Below are 14,137 nucleotides of genomic sequence, written 5' to 3'. Positions count from 1 at the left end.
AACAACAACTGGGACCTAAAAGACACCCACCATGAGACCAACAAAATCTGCCTAAGAAGACGCAAACAAAAGAAAAACCCACACCAAACTTAAAGACAGGAAGCAAACCAAAAAGGTAGGGCAACTAAAGGTGTTGACTCTCCACATCTATCAAGACAACTGGAGCACTGGGCCAGACACTCTTAAATAGAACCTGGACCAGCTCAGGTGAAACATCTTCCCATTAACGAGATGGACAAGCCAGCACAGGTGTAACACATACTGACTAACGAGGTGACACCAATCAGTGTGTCCTACGTGCTAACGAGCTAACGAGCTATACGTGCTAACGAGCTATACGTGCTAAAGTCCAACCTCAAACATAAATGGAAAAACCAAAGAATGTAACACCTTCCCCCTTAAAACCTGTTGTGGCTAGGGGGCAGTATTTGCATGGTCGGATAAAAAACGTACCCGATTTAAACTGGTTACTACTCTTGTCCAGAAACGAGAATATGCATTTAATTAGTTGATTTGGATAGAAAACACACTAAAGTTTCTAAAACTGTTTGAATGGTGTCTGTGAGTATAACAGAACTCATATGGCAGGCCAAAACCTGAGAAAATTCCATTCAGGATGTGCCCTGTCTGACACTTTGTTGTCCTTCTGTTGCATCTCTATCGAAAATACAGCATCTGTGCTGTAACGTGACACTTTCTAAGGCTCCCATTGGCTCTCTAAAGCCGCCAGAAAGTGGAATGGGGTGTCTGCTGTCTCTGGGCGAAGAACAGCAGGAGAGTTTGTGAGTGGTCAGCCTGGGGACAGTGACACTGGAGATGCGCCTTCACGAGAATTCTCAAATTTTTTCTTTCAGCCTTTGAATGAATACAACGTTGCCCAGTTGGAATATTATCACTATTTTACGAGAAAAATCGCATAAAAATTGATTTTAAACAGCGTTTGACATGCTTCTAAGTACGGTAATGGAATATTTTGAATTTTTTGTCACGAAATGCGCTCGTGCGTCACCCTTCGGATAGTGACCTGAACGCACAAACAAAACAGAGCTATTTCAATATAACTATGGATTATTTGGAACCAAAACAACATTTGTTGTTGAAGTAGAAGTCCTGGGAGTGCATTCTGACGAAGAACAGCAAAGGTAAACCAATTTTTCTAATAGTAATTCTGAGTTTAGTGAGTCCCAAACTTGATGGGTGTCAAAATAGCTAGCCGTGATGGCCGAGCTATGTACTCAGAATATTGCAAAATGTGCTTTCGCCAAAAAGCTATTTTAAAATCTGACACCGCGATTGCATAAAGGAGTTCTGTGTCTATAATTCTTAAAATAATTGTTATGTATTTTGTGAACGTTTATCATGAGTAATTTAGTAAATTCACTGGACGTTTTCGGTGGGTATGCTAGTTCTGAACATCACATGCTAATGTAAAAAGCTGTTTTTTGATATAAATATGAACTTGATTGAACAAAACATGCATATATTGTATAACATAATGTCCTAGGAGTGTCATCTGATGAAGATCATCGAAGGTTAGTGCTGCATTTAGCTGTGGTTTTGGTTTTTGTGACATATATGCTTGCTTTGAAAATGGCTGTGTGATTATTTTTGGCAGGGTACTCTCCTGACATAATTTAATGTTTTGCTTTCGCTGTAAAGCCTTTTTGAAATCGAACAATGTGGTTAGATTAACGAGAGTCTTGTCTTTAAAATGGTGTAAAATAGTCATATGTTTGAGAAATTGAAGTTATAGCATTTTTGAGGTATTTGTATTTCGCGCCACGCGATTCTACTGGCTGTTGACTACTCCTCGCCCAGAGAGGAGAATGCTTACCACCAACAGAAAACAACTTCCATTCCTCATTATAATCAACTACAATGCTTCACCTTCTACAATATAAACATGGTGTCTACTGGATGTTAACAGTTAAAAACAAGAAAAAACACATTTCTAAGTATATATATTTTTTGAAAAATTCACTAGCTTCTAGAACTCTAGTCTTTCTAAAACTCACTAGCTTCTAGAACTCTCGTCCCCTTGGAACGAGCCCAAACAAAACTAATCTCCAATACAGGAAAAGGTGCAGACAAAATAAATTGTGATCCATGGTAACGCACTGGCTAAAACCAAAACACAAATATTTTTAACTGCACACCCCTGAGACAATCAGCAACCAAGTTGTCCTTATCACAAACATGTCTGATTTCAAGAGGAAACTCCTGCAATATCCGTAGTAACTTTCCACCTCACCGCGGAGCTTCTCTCTCTTTTCAGGGTTCACTAGATAGGCATGTTGTAGGATCGGGGCCCAGTCTCCAATGTCATGCTCTAGTACATTTGGGTTAGCACATCTGAGAATGAACCCTGATATTCTAAAAGCAGGGCAACAGTGATGCATTTACATTTAGGGGTCGCTTAACCTCTCTAGGGTAGGTGGCAGCATTTTGACGTCCGGATGAAAAGTGTGCCCGTAGTAAACTGCCTGCTACCCAGGCCCAGAAGGTAGGATATGCATATTAATTGTAGATTTGGATAGAAAACACTCTGAATGATGTCTGTGAGTATAACAGAACTCATATGGCAGGTAAAACCCTGAGAAAAATCCAACCAGGAAGTTGAAAATCTGAGGCTTGTAGTTTTTCAAGTGATTGCCTATCCAATACAAAGAGTCTATGGGTTAATTTTGCAGTTCCTAAAGCTTCCACTAGATGTCAACAGTCTTTAGAACGTTGTTTCAGGCTTCTACTGTGAACTGGAAGGAAATGAGATACATTTGTATCAGGTACCTGGCTGATCATCAGTTCATCAGCCATCAGTTCATTGATGCGCGTGGCCGTCAGCGGGAGCTGCTTTCTTTTTCCTTTCTGAAGACAAAGGATTTGTCCGGTTGGAATATTATCGAAGATCTATGATAAAAACATCCTAAAGATTGATGCTATACATCGTTTGACATGTTTCTACAAACTGTAGTATAACTTTTTGACTTTTCGTCTGAACAAACTGCACGAGCATGGCGCATTTGGATAACTCGACTGAACGCGCAAACAAAAAGGAGGTATTTGGATATAAATATGGATTTTATCAAAACAAAATGAACATTTATGGTGGAACTGGGATTCCTGGGAGTGCATCAAAGGTAAGTGAAGATTTATGATACTATTTCTGACTTTTGTTGACTCCAACATGGCGGCTTTCTGTATTGGTTGCTGTTGTTGTGTGAATGCCGTACTCAGATTATTGCAAAGTGTGCTTTCGCTGTGAAGCTTTTTTGAAATCTGACACAGCGGTTGCATTAAGGAGAAGTGTATCTACAATTCTTTCAATAACTGTTCTATATTTTATCAACGTTTATGATGAGTATTTCTGTAAATTGATGTGCTCATTCACCGGATGTTTTGAGAGGCAAAACATTTCTGAACATTACACGCCAACGTAAAATGGAGTTTTTGGATATAAATATGAACATTATTGAGCAAAACATACATGTATTGTGTAACATGAAGTCCTATGAGTGCCATCTGATGAAGATCATCAAAGGTTAGTGCTTAATTTTAGCTGTATTTCTGGTTTTTGTGACCCCTCTCCTTGCTTGGAAAATGGCTGTGTGGTTTTTCTTGTTTAGGTACTGTCCTAACATAATCTAATTTATGCTTTCGCCATAAAGCCTTTTTGAAATCGGACACTGTGGCTGGATTAACGAGAAGTGTATCTTTAAAATGGGGTATAATAGTTGTATGTTTGAGAAATTTGAGGCTAACAAAGGAACGCAACACTTATTTGTCAGCACTCATTGATATCATGTTGAAATCAATTGTGCGAGAGGAGGGAGATGAGGTTGCACGTCCTGTTAAAACTAACAGCTCAAAAACCACACAGAATCTGGGAATAATGTGTACATCGCTGGTTAGAGGATAAGTTGTAGAAAACAGCCAGCTACATTTTGAAGTGTTGCATTTTGATTCAAGTGGGTCACCAACGTGGTAAGTGTAACAACTCTTTCTTTGTTAGTCACTTTTTGTTAAATTTCATAAAAACTACTCTTTCAATTCAGAGCCTGGATTTTTCCCCTGAGGTTAAAATCAATTGAACAGGGGGCAATGGTTTAGGGTTCTACATTGTGACATCATTAAAATACTCCTTCTACAATGTTAAAACATTCTACATTGTGACATTATTTCATTCATGATATCATGAAACAACTGCTTCATGTATTTTCTGATGTTTAATCAGAGATCTTTTATCAGAGTATCTCTTCCCACATTGATTACAGCCACATGGTTTCTCTCCTGTGTGTGTTCTCTGGTGGTATATCAGGCCGTTTAGCTGAATAAAACTCTTCCCACATTGATCACAGCCATAAGGTTTCTCTCCTGTGTGTATTCTCTGGTGTGATTTCAGGGTTTGTAGCCGAATAAAACTCTTCCCACATTGATCACAGCCATAAGGTTTCTCTCCTGTGTGTATTCTCTGGTGTGTAGTTAGATAGCTAGATGTAGTAAATCTCTTCCCACATTGATCACAGCTATAAGATTTCTCTCCTGTGTGTCCCCGCTGGTGTACTATCAGGCTGCTTAGCTGAGTAAAACTCTTCCCACATTGATCACAGCCATAAGGTTTCTCTCCAGTGTGTGTTCTCTGGTGTATAGTTAGATAGCTAGATGAGGTAAAACTTTTCACACATTGATCACAGCAAAAAGGTTTCTCTCCCGTGTGTCCCCGCTGGTGTACTATCAGGCTGCTTAACTGAGTAAAACTCTTCCCACATTGATCACAGCCATAAGGTTTCTCTCCAGTGTGTGTTCTCTGGTGTATAGTTAGATAGCTAGATGTAGTAAAACTCTTCCCACATTGATCACAGCTATAAGATTTTTCTCCTGTGTGTCCCCGCTGGTGTACTATCAGGCTGCTTAACTGAGTAAAACTCTTCCCACATTGATCACAGCCATAAGGTTTCTCTCCAGTGTGGGTTCTCTGGTGTGATTTCAGGGAGCTTGACTGAGTAAAACTCTTCCCACATTGATTACAGCTATAAGGTTTCTCTCCTGTGTGTACTCGCTGGTGTATTTTAAGTTCTGATGAAGATTTGCAACCTTTCCCACAGTCAAAGCAGCAAATAGATTTCTTCCCTGTGGGTCTCTGCTGGTGTGTCTTGAGGTGTTCTGATGTGGAGAGACTCTTCTCTGCCTCGTCAGCATCATGATGTTGTTGAGGCTCCCCAGAGGATCCACGATAGTCACATCTCTCTCCTGTGTGAACGACAAAGTCAGGCGGACGGTTAAAGGCCCACAACAGCAGAAATCCAATATGTATTTGAGGTAAAAGGTGATGCCCAGATCATACCAATGAAGTTGTACAACAATTGACTCCTGTTAAATTATATGACAATTGTCTTGTTTTCACAGTAGTAAGATCGATGATTGTAGGCTAGAAATAAGTTATTCAAGTTGTTGAAACGTTAAGCAGTGTGCCAGACGACTTTTGGTCTCCAATATGGGCCCCTTTCTGTGTTTGCTAAAATTGCGGCACGAAGGCGATGCACATGCAATTTGATTGCAGAAACTCCTCCCTGCTAATGAGGAAACCACTAGTTATGGATGTAGTATATCTGGTAATGAGGAAACCACTAGTTATGGATGTAGTATATCTGGTAATGAGGAAACCACTAGTTATGGATGTAGTATATCTGGTAATGAGGAAACCACTAGTTATGGATGTAGTATATCTGCTAATGAGGAAACCACTAGTTATGGATGTAGTATATCTGCTAATGAGGAAACCACTAGTTATGGATGTAGTATATCTGCTAATGAGGAAACCACTAGTTATGGATGAAGTATATCTGGTAATGAGGAAACCACTAGTTATGGATGTAGTATATCTGCCTGGAGCAAAAATGGTGAGCAAAGATTTTAGTTTTTCGCAATGTATTCTGAATGTGAATGTTGGAAATCTCAAGGGAGTAACCTCCATTTCCAGGAAGATTATGAGTGCATTTCACACTACTTTGTATTATAATTGTAAGGCTCGCTTGAATGTCCTGCTTAATATAATGTTTGTCATCATCGCAAATCAACCGCTTTGTACTTCAACCAGTAAAATTCTCTTTGGTTAGCTTTTTCCATCAGCCTGACAATGAGGGTTTGTACACTGTTGGCCAAATTGTCCCATAACTTCACCTAACAACAACATAGACCTAGGATTATAAATCATTTAATATTTCAGGTGAAACATGGAAACTAAAATGTCTTTGTCATGACATTTCATAACCAGATCATTTTGTGAATAATCCCACTAGGCTACTCTGTAATGTGTGGTCATTCTAAATGTTCTGAATAAAGGAAAATATCTCTGTGTGTTGTACAATAGCCTGTCCATCAAGGAACAGTTCTCTACACATGAGCTAAGTATCTCTGTGTCCAAACAGACTAACGAGACCCTACTGTAAATCAATCAGACAATAACACATTATAAACATCAATTTGTTAGGGATGTTGGATCCAACGTGGAGAACGGCATAACTGTCTTTACCAGAGTAATGAATGAAGAAGCACTTTGGTTGTTGTTGCATGTCGTGATGTTTGTCATGTGACTGTCATTCGAAAATCCATTTCCTGGATCAGCTGATGATAGTTGAACATGTGACTGTAACTAAACAGCTACAGTATTAAGAATTATGAGTAATTATTGAAGAACCACATTAATGACAGTATCCATTTGGGTGTTGTCAATAAAGTTAAGGTGACTGTCAGAACCATTGGATTTAGCAAACTCTGAAATTATTTAGGATTTCTGTGCCCATGAAAACTGTTTTCCCAGCGTAACATAAGGAGACACTAAATGTTATGTAGTTCGAGAGCATTTCAGCGATCTGAATGCAAAAAACTGTCCTAACAGGACAATAACCTAAACCACAAGGCCAAATCTACACTGGAGGAGCTTACCAAGATGACATTGAATGTTCCTGAGTGGCCTAGTTACAGTTTGGACTTAAATCATCTTGAAAGTCTATGGCAAGACTAGAAAATGGCTTTCTAGCAATGATCAACAACCTACTTGACAGAACAGGAAGGATTTTAAAAAGAATAATGAATATTCATATGAAGATCAGTCTCCTATTGGATGACATCACGACTTCCCATCAAGCCAACTCCTTGAAGGCCTTACTATGACATCACTCACCCCTTCTAGTTTGCAGTTGTCTAAAAAAAACACTATTTTACTCAAAAGATTTGTTTGTTTCACTTTAGTGTGTTTATGCTTTACTGTATTTATATCACTTTTCAACAGGAAAAGTTTTTAAAAAATCACTGGAGGACGTCATGAACAATTCCGCCAGAACAAAAACATATTCAAGTGAAAAATGAACTTTTAAAAATCACACATTAGTTCAACAACTGCAGAGTTTGTGTCCCTGTTTTATAAGATAGTACTCACTGTATTTACTGGTGTTAATCAGATCAATGTCCCTGTTTTATAAGATAGTACTCACTGTATTTATTGGTGTTAAACAGATCAATGTCCCTGTTTTATAAGATAGTACTCACTGTATTTACTGGTGTTAATCAGATCAATGTTCCTGTTTTATTAGATAGTACTCACTGTTTTTACTGGTGTTAATCAGATCAATGTCCCTGTTTTATTAGATAGTACTCACTGTATTTACTGGTGTTAATCAGATCAATGTCCCTGTTTTATTAGATAGTACTCAGTGTATTTACTGGTGTTAATCAGATCAATGTCTCTGTTTTATTAGATAGTACTCACTGTATTTACTGGTGTTAAACAGATCAATGTCCCTGTTTTATAAGATAGTACTCACTGTATTTACTGGTGTTAATCAGATCAATGTCCCTGTTTTATAAGATAGTACTCACTGTATTTACTGGTGTTAAACAGATCAATGTCCCTGTTTTATAAGATAGTACTCACTGTATTTACTGGTGTTAATCAGATCAATGTCCCTGTTTTATTAGATAGTACTCACTGTATTTACTGGTGTTAATCAGATCAATGTCCCTGTTTTATTAGATAGTACTCACTGTATTTACTGGTGTTAATCAGATCAATGTCCCTGTTTTATTAGATAGTACTCAGTGTATTTACTGGTGTTAATCAGATCAATGTCCCTGTTTTATAAGATAGTACTCAGTGTATTTACTGGTGTTAATCAGATCAATGTCCCTGTTTTATAAGATAGTACTCACTGTATTTACTGGTGTTAATCAGATCAATGTCCCTGTTTTATTAGATAGTACTCACTGTATTTACTGGTGTTAATCAGATCAATGTCCCTGTTTTATAAGATAGTACTCACTGTATTTACTGGTGTTAATCAGATCAATGTCCCTGTTTTATAAGATAGTACTCACTGTATTTACTGGTGTTTACCAGATCTCCAGTCTTCTCTTCTTCGTCCTCCTCTAATGTGACAGTAATCTCCCCCTCTTCCTCCTTCATTCCAAAAACGGCATCTTCCTCCTCCTCTTTCACTCTGAAGGCGTCTTCCTCTTCTTTCTCTGAGACGTCTTTTTCTTCTTTCACGGTAACAGCTTCACCCTCTACTTGTTTTTGTATTGTAACAGCCTCCTCTTCCTCCTCCTCTTTAACGAGAGTTTCTTTCTCCATCCAACAGACCTCTTCTTTAGCAGGAGGAGAGTAGCTTAGTGAACTCATGGTCGGGGATAATAGCTAGCTAGCATTAGCGACTAGACTAGTGCTAAATTAACCAGCCAGCTAGCTGACTTACAACGTAAATATTACATTAAATGGGGTAGCTAGTTGTTTCCACATAAGTATGTTTAAATCATAGTAGCAATTAAACCACGAAATCGTATAAAGAACTTGAACGTTCCTACTTTGTTGGCTAGCGAGCGACGGAGGTGGCTGCAGTTGTTGAAGAAGCGTTCCGTCCACTAGATTATACGTCACACTAGAAACATCGCCTGAAAGACACATATCGCCATCTGCTGTCTGGAGGGAAGAAACGCAGTTGAGGAGGGACAACTTTTTTTATTCTTCATTGAATTATAATATTATAAAGCAGTTTAGGGAAACGTTTTTCCTTCTTCATTAAATAAGAATATTATATCAACACGTACAAAGAGCAACAAGTGTTGTTTGATTAGTTCAGATTTTTTTTATGAGAATTTAAAACAAACTACATCTACTCCACATCTGTATTTCTGATTCAGTCAAATAACTAGATATCAAAATAAGCACCTAGTTATTGATACCCTTGATAAAGATGAGCAAAAATTACTGTATGAAATAAATAAATAAACTTTACCCACTACCAGGATATTTTAGCCCATAACCTGGTTCCCTCTCTGCTAGGAGGCTGAAACTTGGCCATAAGTGGATCTTCCTGCAAGACACATTAACATCCACATAGAAATGGTTAATTTGGCACAAAAGCAACATTTTCAATTGCCAACTCCATTGAAAACCTGTGGTTTGAATTGAACAGGGCAGTCCATAAGCGCAGGCAAAATATATCAGGGACCTGGAGAGATTCTGTTTGGAGGAATGGTCTAAGATCCCTTTCAATGTGTTCTTTAATCTCATAAAACATTTCAGTGTCGTTATTCTCCCAAGGTGAGGGTGAGTATGGAAAACATGGGTGGCAATAATTCAGACCCCTGCCTTTTGAGAATTACATGTTAAACTAAATCTCTTTCTCTGAGCAATTGTACTAGTGTCAAATAATAAAATGTCCCTTTAATTTTTACATACAATATAGATCAGTATTTTAATTCTTTATTTTATAGAGTTGTTTTTGCTCATCTTTATCAAGGGTGTCAACAATTTTGTCCCCCACTGACCTCCATACATGGTGTAACAATACATCATGTAGATGTACAGTGAGGAAAAAAGTATTTGATCCCCTGCTGATTTTGTACGTTTGCCCACTGACAAAGAAATTATCAGTCTATAATTTTAATGGTAGGTTTATTTGAACAGCATGTGATTGTGTTAGTTTCACTCATTAAAATGCAAATCAATTTATAGCATTTTTGACATGTGTTTTTTTTTTTTTTTTGTTATTCTGTCTCTCACTGTTCAAATAAACCTACCATTAAAATTATAGACTGATCATTTCTTTGTCAGTGGGCAAACGTACAAAATCAGCAGGGGATCAAATACTTTTTTCCCTCACTGTATATAATGAACAGACTAGGTCTATACTGCTCCTACATGGTGTAACAATACATCATGTAGATGTATATAATGAACAGACTAGGTCTATACTGCTCCTACATGGTGTAACGATACATCATGTAGATGTATATAATGAACAGTCTAGGTCTATAATGCTCCTACATGGTGTAACAATACATCATGTAGATGTATATAATGAACAGACTAGGTCTATACTGCTCCTACATGGTGTAACAATACATCATGTAGATGTATATAATGAACAGACTAGGTCTATACTGCTCCTACATGGTGTAACGATACATCATGTAGATGTATATAATGAACAGACTAGGTCTATACTGCTCCTACATGGTGTAACAATACATCATGTAGATGTATATAATGAACAGACTAGGTCTATACTGCTCCTACATGATGTAACAATACATCATGTAGATGTATATAATGAACAGACTAGGTCTATACTGACACAGTTCCTCTGAAGTACATCAACGGTTCCCCATATAAAAAATAAATAATAATAATTCACCAGGTGGCCAGTTGAGAACAAGTTCTCATTTACAACTGCGACCTGGCCAAGATAAAGCAAAGCAGTGCGACAAAAACAACAACACAGAGTTACACATAAACAAATCTTCAGTCAATAACACAATAGAAGATCGAGTTTCTTTTTTTGATTAGGAATATTGTGAAACACGATCATTCGAGAAATAACAGGGGCAATAAACAGCAGGCAAAGTGACCGTATCAGGACAAAATTAACTCAAACTTTTTATCATTGGAACACTTGATGTAATTAAATCAAACGTTGTACCATTGGAACACTTGTTGTAATTAAATCAAACGTTTTACCATTGGAACACTTGATGTAATTAAATCAAACGTTGTACCATTGGAACACTTGATGTAATTAAATCAAACGTTGTATCATTGGAACACTTGATGTGGCCTGCATTCCCATTCTCCATGGTTGTCTCCAGCATGCTAAAGCGTTCACATATCTGGCATTACTCATCTCATATGTATATACTGTATTCTATCCTATTCCACTGTATTTGTCTATGTATTACTCATCTCATATGTATATACTGTATTCTATCCTATTCTACTGTATCTGTCTATGTATTACTCATCTCATATGTATATACTGTATTCTATTCTACTGTATCTGTCTATGTATTACTCATCTCATATGTATATACTGTATTCTATACTATTCTACTGTATCTGTCTATGTATTACTCATCTCATATGTATATACTGTATTCTATACTATTCTACTGTATCTGTCTATGTATTACTCATCTCATATGTATATACTGTATTCTATCCTATTCTACTGTATCTGTATTACTCATCTCATATGTATATACTGTATTCTACACTATTCTACTGTATCTGTCTATGTATTACTCTTCTCATATGTATATACTGTATTCTCTCCTATTCTACTGTATCTTAGTCTATGTATTACTCATCTCATATGTATATACTGTATTCTACACTATTCTACTGTATCTGTCTATGTATTACTCATCTCATATGTATATACTGTATTCTATTCTACTGTATCTTAGTCTATGCCGCTCTGACATTGCTCGCCCCAATATTTATATATCCTTAATTCCATTCCTTTAGATTGTGTGTATTGTTAGATATTACTGGACTGTTGGAGCTAGAAACACAAGCATTTTGCTACACCCACAATAACATCTGCTAAACAAGTGTATGTGACAAATACAATGTGATTTGATGTATAGAGGTCTGGTGTTGGAGGTCATTCTACACTCTGTGTTCTACTACCCAGGTCTGGTGTTGGAGATCATTCCACACTCTGTGTTCTACTACCCAGGTCTGGTGTTGGAGGTCATTCTACACTCTGTGTTCTACCACTCAGGTCTGGTGTTGGAGGTCATTCTACACTCTGTGTTCTACCACTCAGGTCTGGTGTTGGAGGTCATTCTACACTCTGTGTTCTACCACTCAGGTCTGGTGTTGGAGGTCATTCTACACTCTGTGTTCTACCACTCAGGTCTGGTGTTGGAGATCATTCTACACTCTGTGTTCTACTACCCAGGTCTGGTGTTGGAGGTCATTCTACACTCTGTGTTCTACCACCCAGGTCTGGTGTTGGAGGTCATTCTACACTCTGTGGATCTCCTGCATGTATTTTCTGATGTTTAATCAGACCACATGAATGAGAGTATGTCTTGTCACATTGATCACAGCTATAAGGCTTCTCTCCTGTGTGTGTTCTCTGGTGTTGTGTCAGGTTTCTTAGGGAAGCAAAGCTCTTCAAAGTCAGAGCAGTGGTAAGATTTGTCTCCTGTGTGTGTTCTCTGGTGTTGTGTCAGGTTTCTTAGGGAAGGAAAGCTCTTCAAAGTCAGAGCAGTGGTAAGGTGTCTCTCCTGTGTGTGCTCTCTAGTGATACCAGGCTGTTTGACTGAGTAAAACTCTTCCCACACTGATTACAGCTATAGGATTTCTATCATGTGTGTGTTCTCTGGTGTCTATTCAGGCTGTTTGACTGAGTAAAACTCTTCCCACACTGATCACAGCTATAAGGTTTCTCTCCTGTGTGTGTTCTCTGGTGTCCTTTAAGGTGTTCTATCCGAGAAAAGCTTTTCCCACATTGCTCACAGCTATATGGCTGCTCTCCTGTGTGTGTTCTCTGGTGTGATACCAGGTTGCGTGACTGAGTAAAACTCTTCCCACACTGATCACAGCTATAAGGTTTCTCTCCTGTGTGTGTTCTCTGGTGTCCTTTAAGGTGTTCTATCCGAGAAAAGTTTTTCCCACATTGCTCACAGCTATATGACTGCTCTCCTGTGTGTGTTCTCTGGTGTGATACCAGGTTGCTTGACTGAGAAAAAATCTTGCCACATTGCTCACAGCTATATGGCTGCTCTCCTGTGTGTATTCTCTGGTGTGTTTTCAGATTACTTGAATGAGTAAAACTCTTGCCACATTGATCACAGCTGTAAGGCTTCTCTCTTGTGTGTGTTCTCTGGTGTGTTTTCAGATTACTTGAATGAGTAAAACTCTTCCCACATTGATTACAGCTATAAGGCTTCTCTCCTGTGTGTACTCGCTGGTGTTTTTTAAGTTCTGATGAAGATTTGAAACGTTTCCCACAGTCAGAGCAGCAGTGAGGTTTCCTTTCTGTGGGTCTCTGCTGGTGTTTCTTGAGGTGTTCTGATGTGGAGAAACTCTTCTCTGCCTCGTCAGCTTCATGATGTTGTTGAGGCTCCCCAGAGGATCCACGATAGTCAAGTCTCTCTCCTGTGTGAAGGTCAAAGTCAGAGAGTCAATGTAGTGAATGTTTAAATGTTTTTACAAACTTTGACAAAAGTTTTGTTTTAGTTTGATTTTGGTCCACCGGCCACTGTAGCAGGCAGATGATAGAATATACCAGCCACTGTAGCAGGCAGATGATAGAATATACCAGCCACTGTAGCAGGCAGATGATAGAATATACCAGCCACTGTAGCAGGCAGATGATAGAATATACCAGCCACTGTAGCAGGCAGATGATAGAATATACCAGCCACTGTAACAGGCAGATGATAGAATATACCAGCCACTGTAGCAGGCAGATGATAGAATATACCAGCCACTGTAGCAGGCAGATGATAGAATATACCAGCCACTGTAGCAGGCAGATGATAGAATATACCAGCCACTATAGCAGGCAGATGATAGAATATACCAGCCACTGTAACAGGCAGATGATAGAATATACCAGCCACTGTAACAGGCAGATGATAGAATATACCAGCCACTGTAACAGGCAGATGATAGAATATACCAGCCACTGTAACAGGCAGATGATAGAATATACCAGCCACTGTAACAGGCAGATGATAGAATATACCAGCCACTGTAACAGGCAGATGATAGAATATACCAGCCACTGATTTTTTACCAGCCAAAATCTTTTTTTGCCATGACTGATCACACCAAAAATCACAACTA

General features: G+C 38.4%; 1 protein-coding gene across 1 annotated transcript; it reads right to left on the bottom strand.

Annotated features, from left to right (window-relative positions):
* Positions 1-4,048: 4,048 nt before the first annotated feature.
* LOC115178629 (zinc finger protein 271-like) lies at positions 4,049-13,118 on the bottom strand (the record flags this gene model as incomplete). Its single annotated transcript, XM_029739882.1, has 3 exons — positions 4,049-4,068; positions 4,234-5,091; positions 12,701-13,118. Coding segments are annotated over 3 exons (1,296 nt in total), but the record flags the coding sequence as incomplete, so codon positions are not given.
* Between the last annotated feature and the right edge of the window lie 1,019 nt (positions 13,119-14,137).

Source organism: Salmo trutta, chromosome 38 (genome assembly GCF_901001165.1).
Source record: "Salmo trutta chromosome 38, fSalTru1.1, whole genome shotgun sequence".
NCBI classification, from domain to species: Eukaryota; Metazoa; Chordata; class Actinopteri; order Salmoniformes; family Salmonidae; genus Salmo; species Salmo trutta.
Note: the sequence above shows the minus strand (reverse complement) of the source record. Positions and strands in the feature narration are given on the sequence as shown.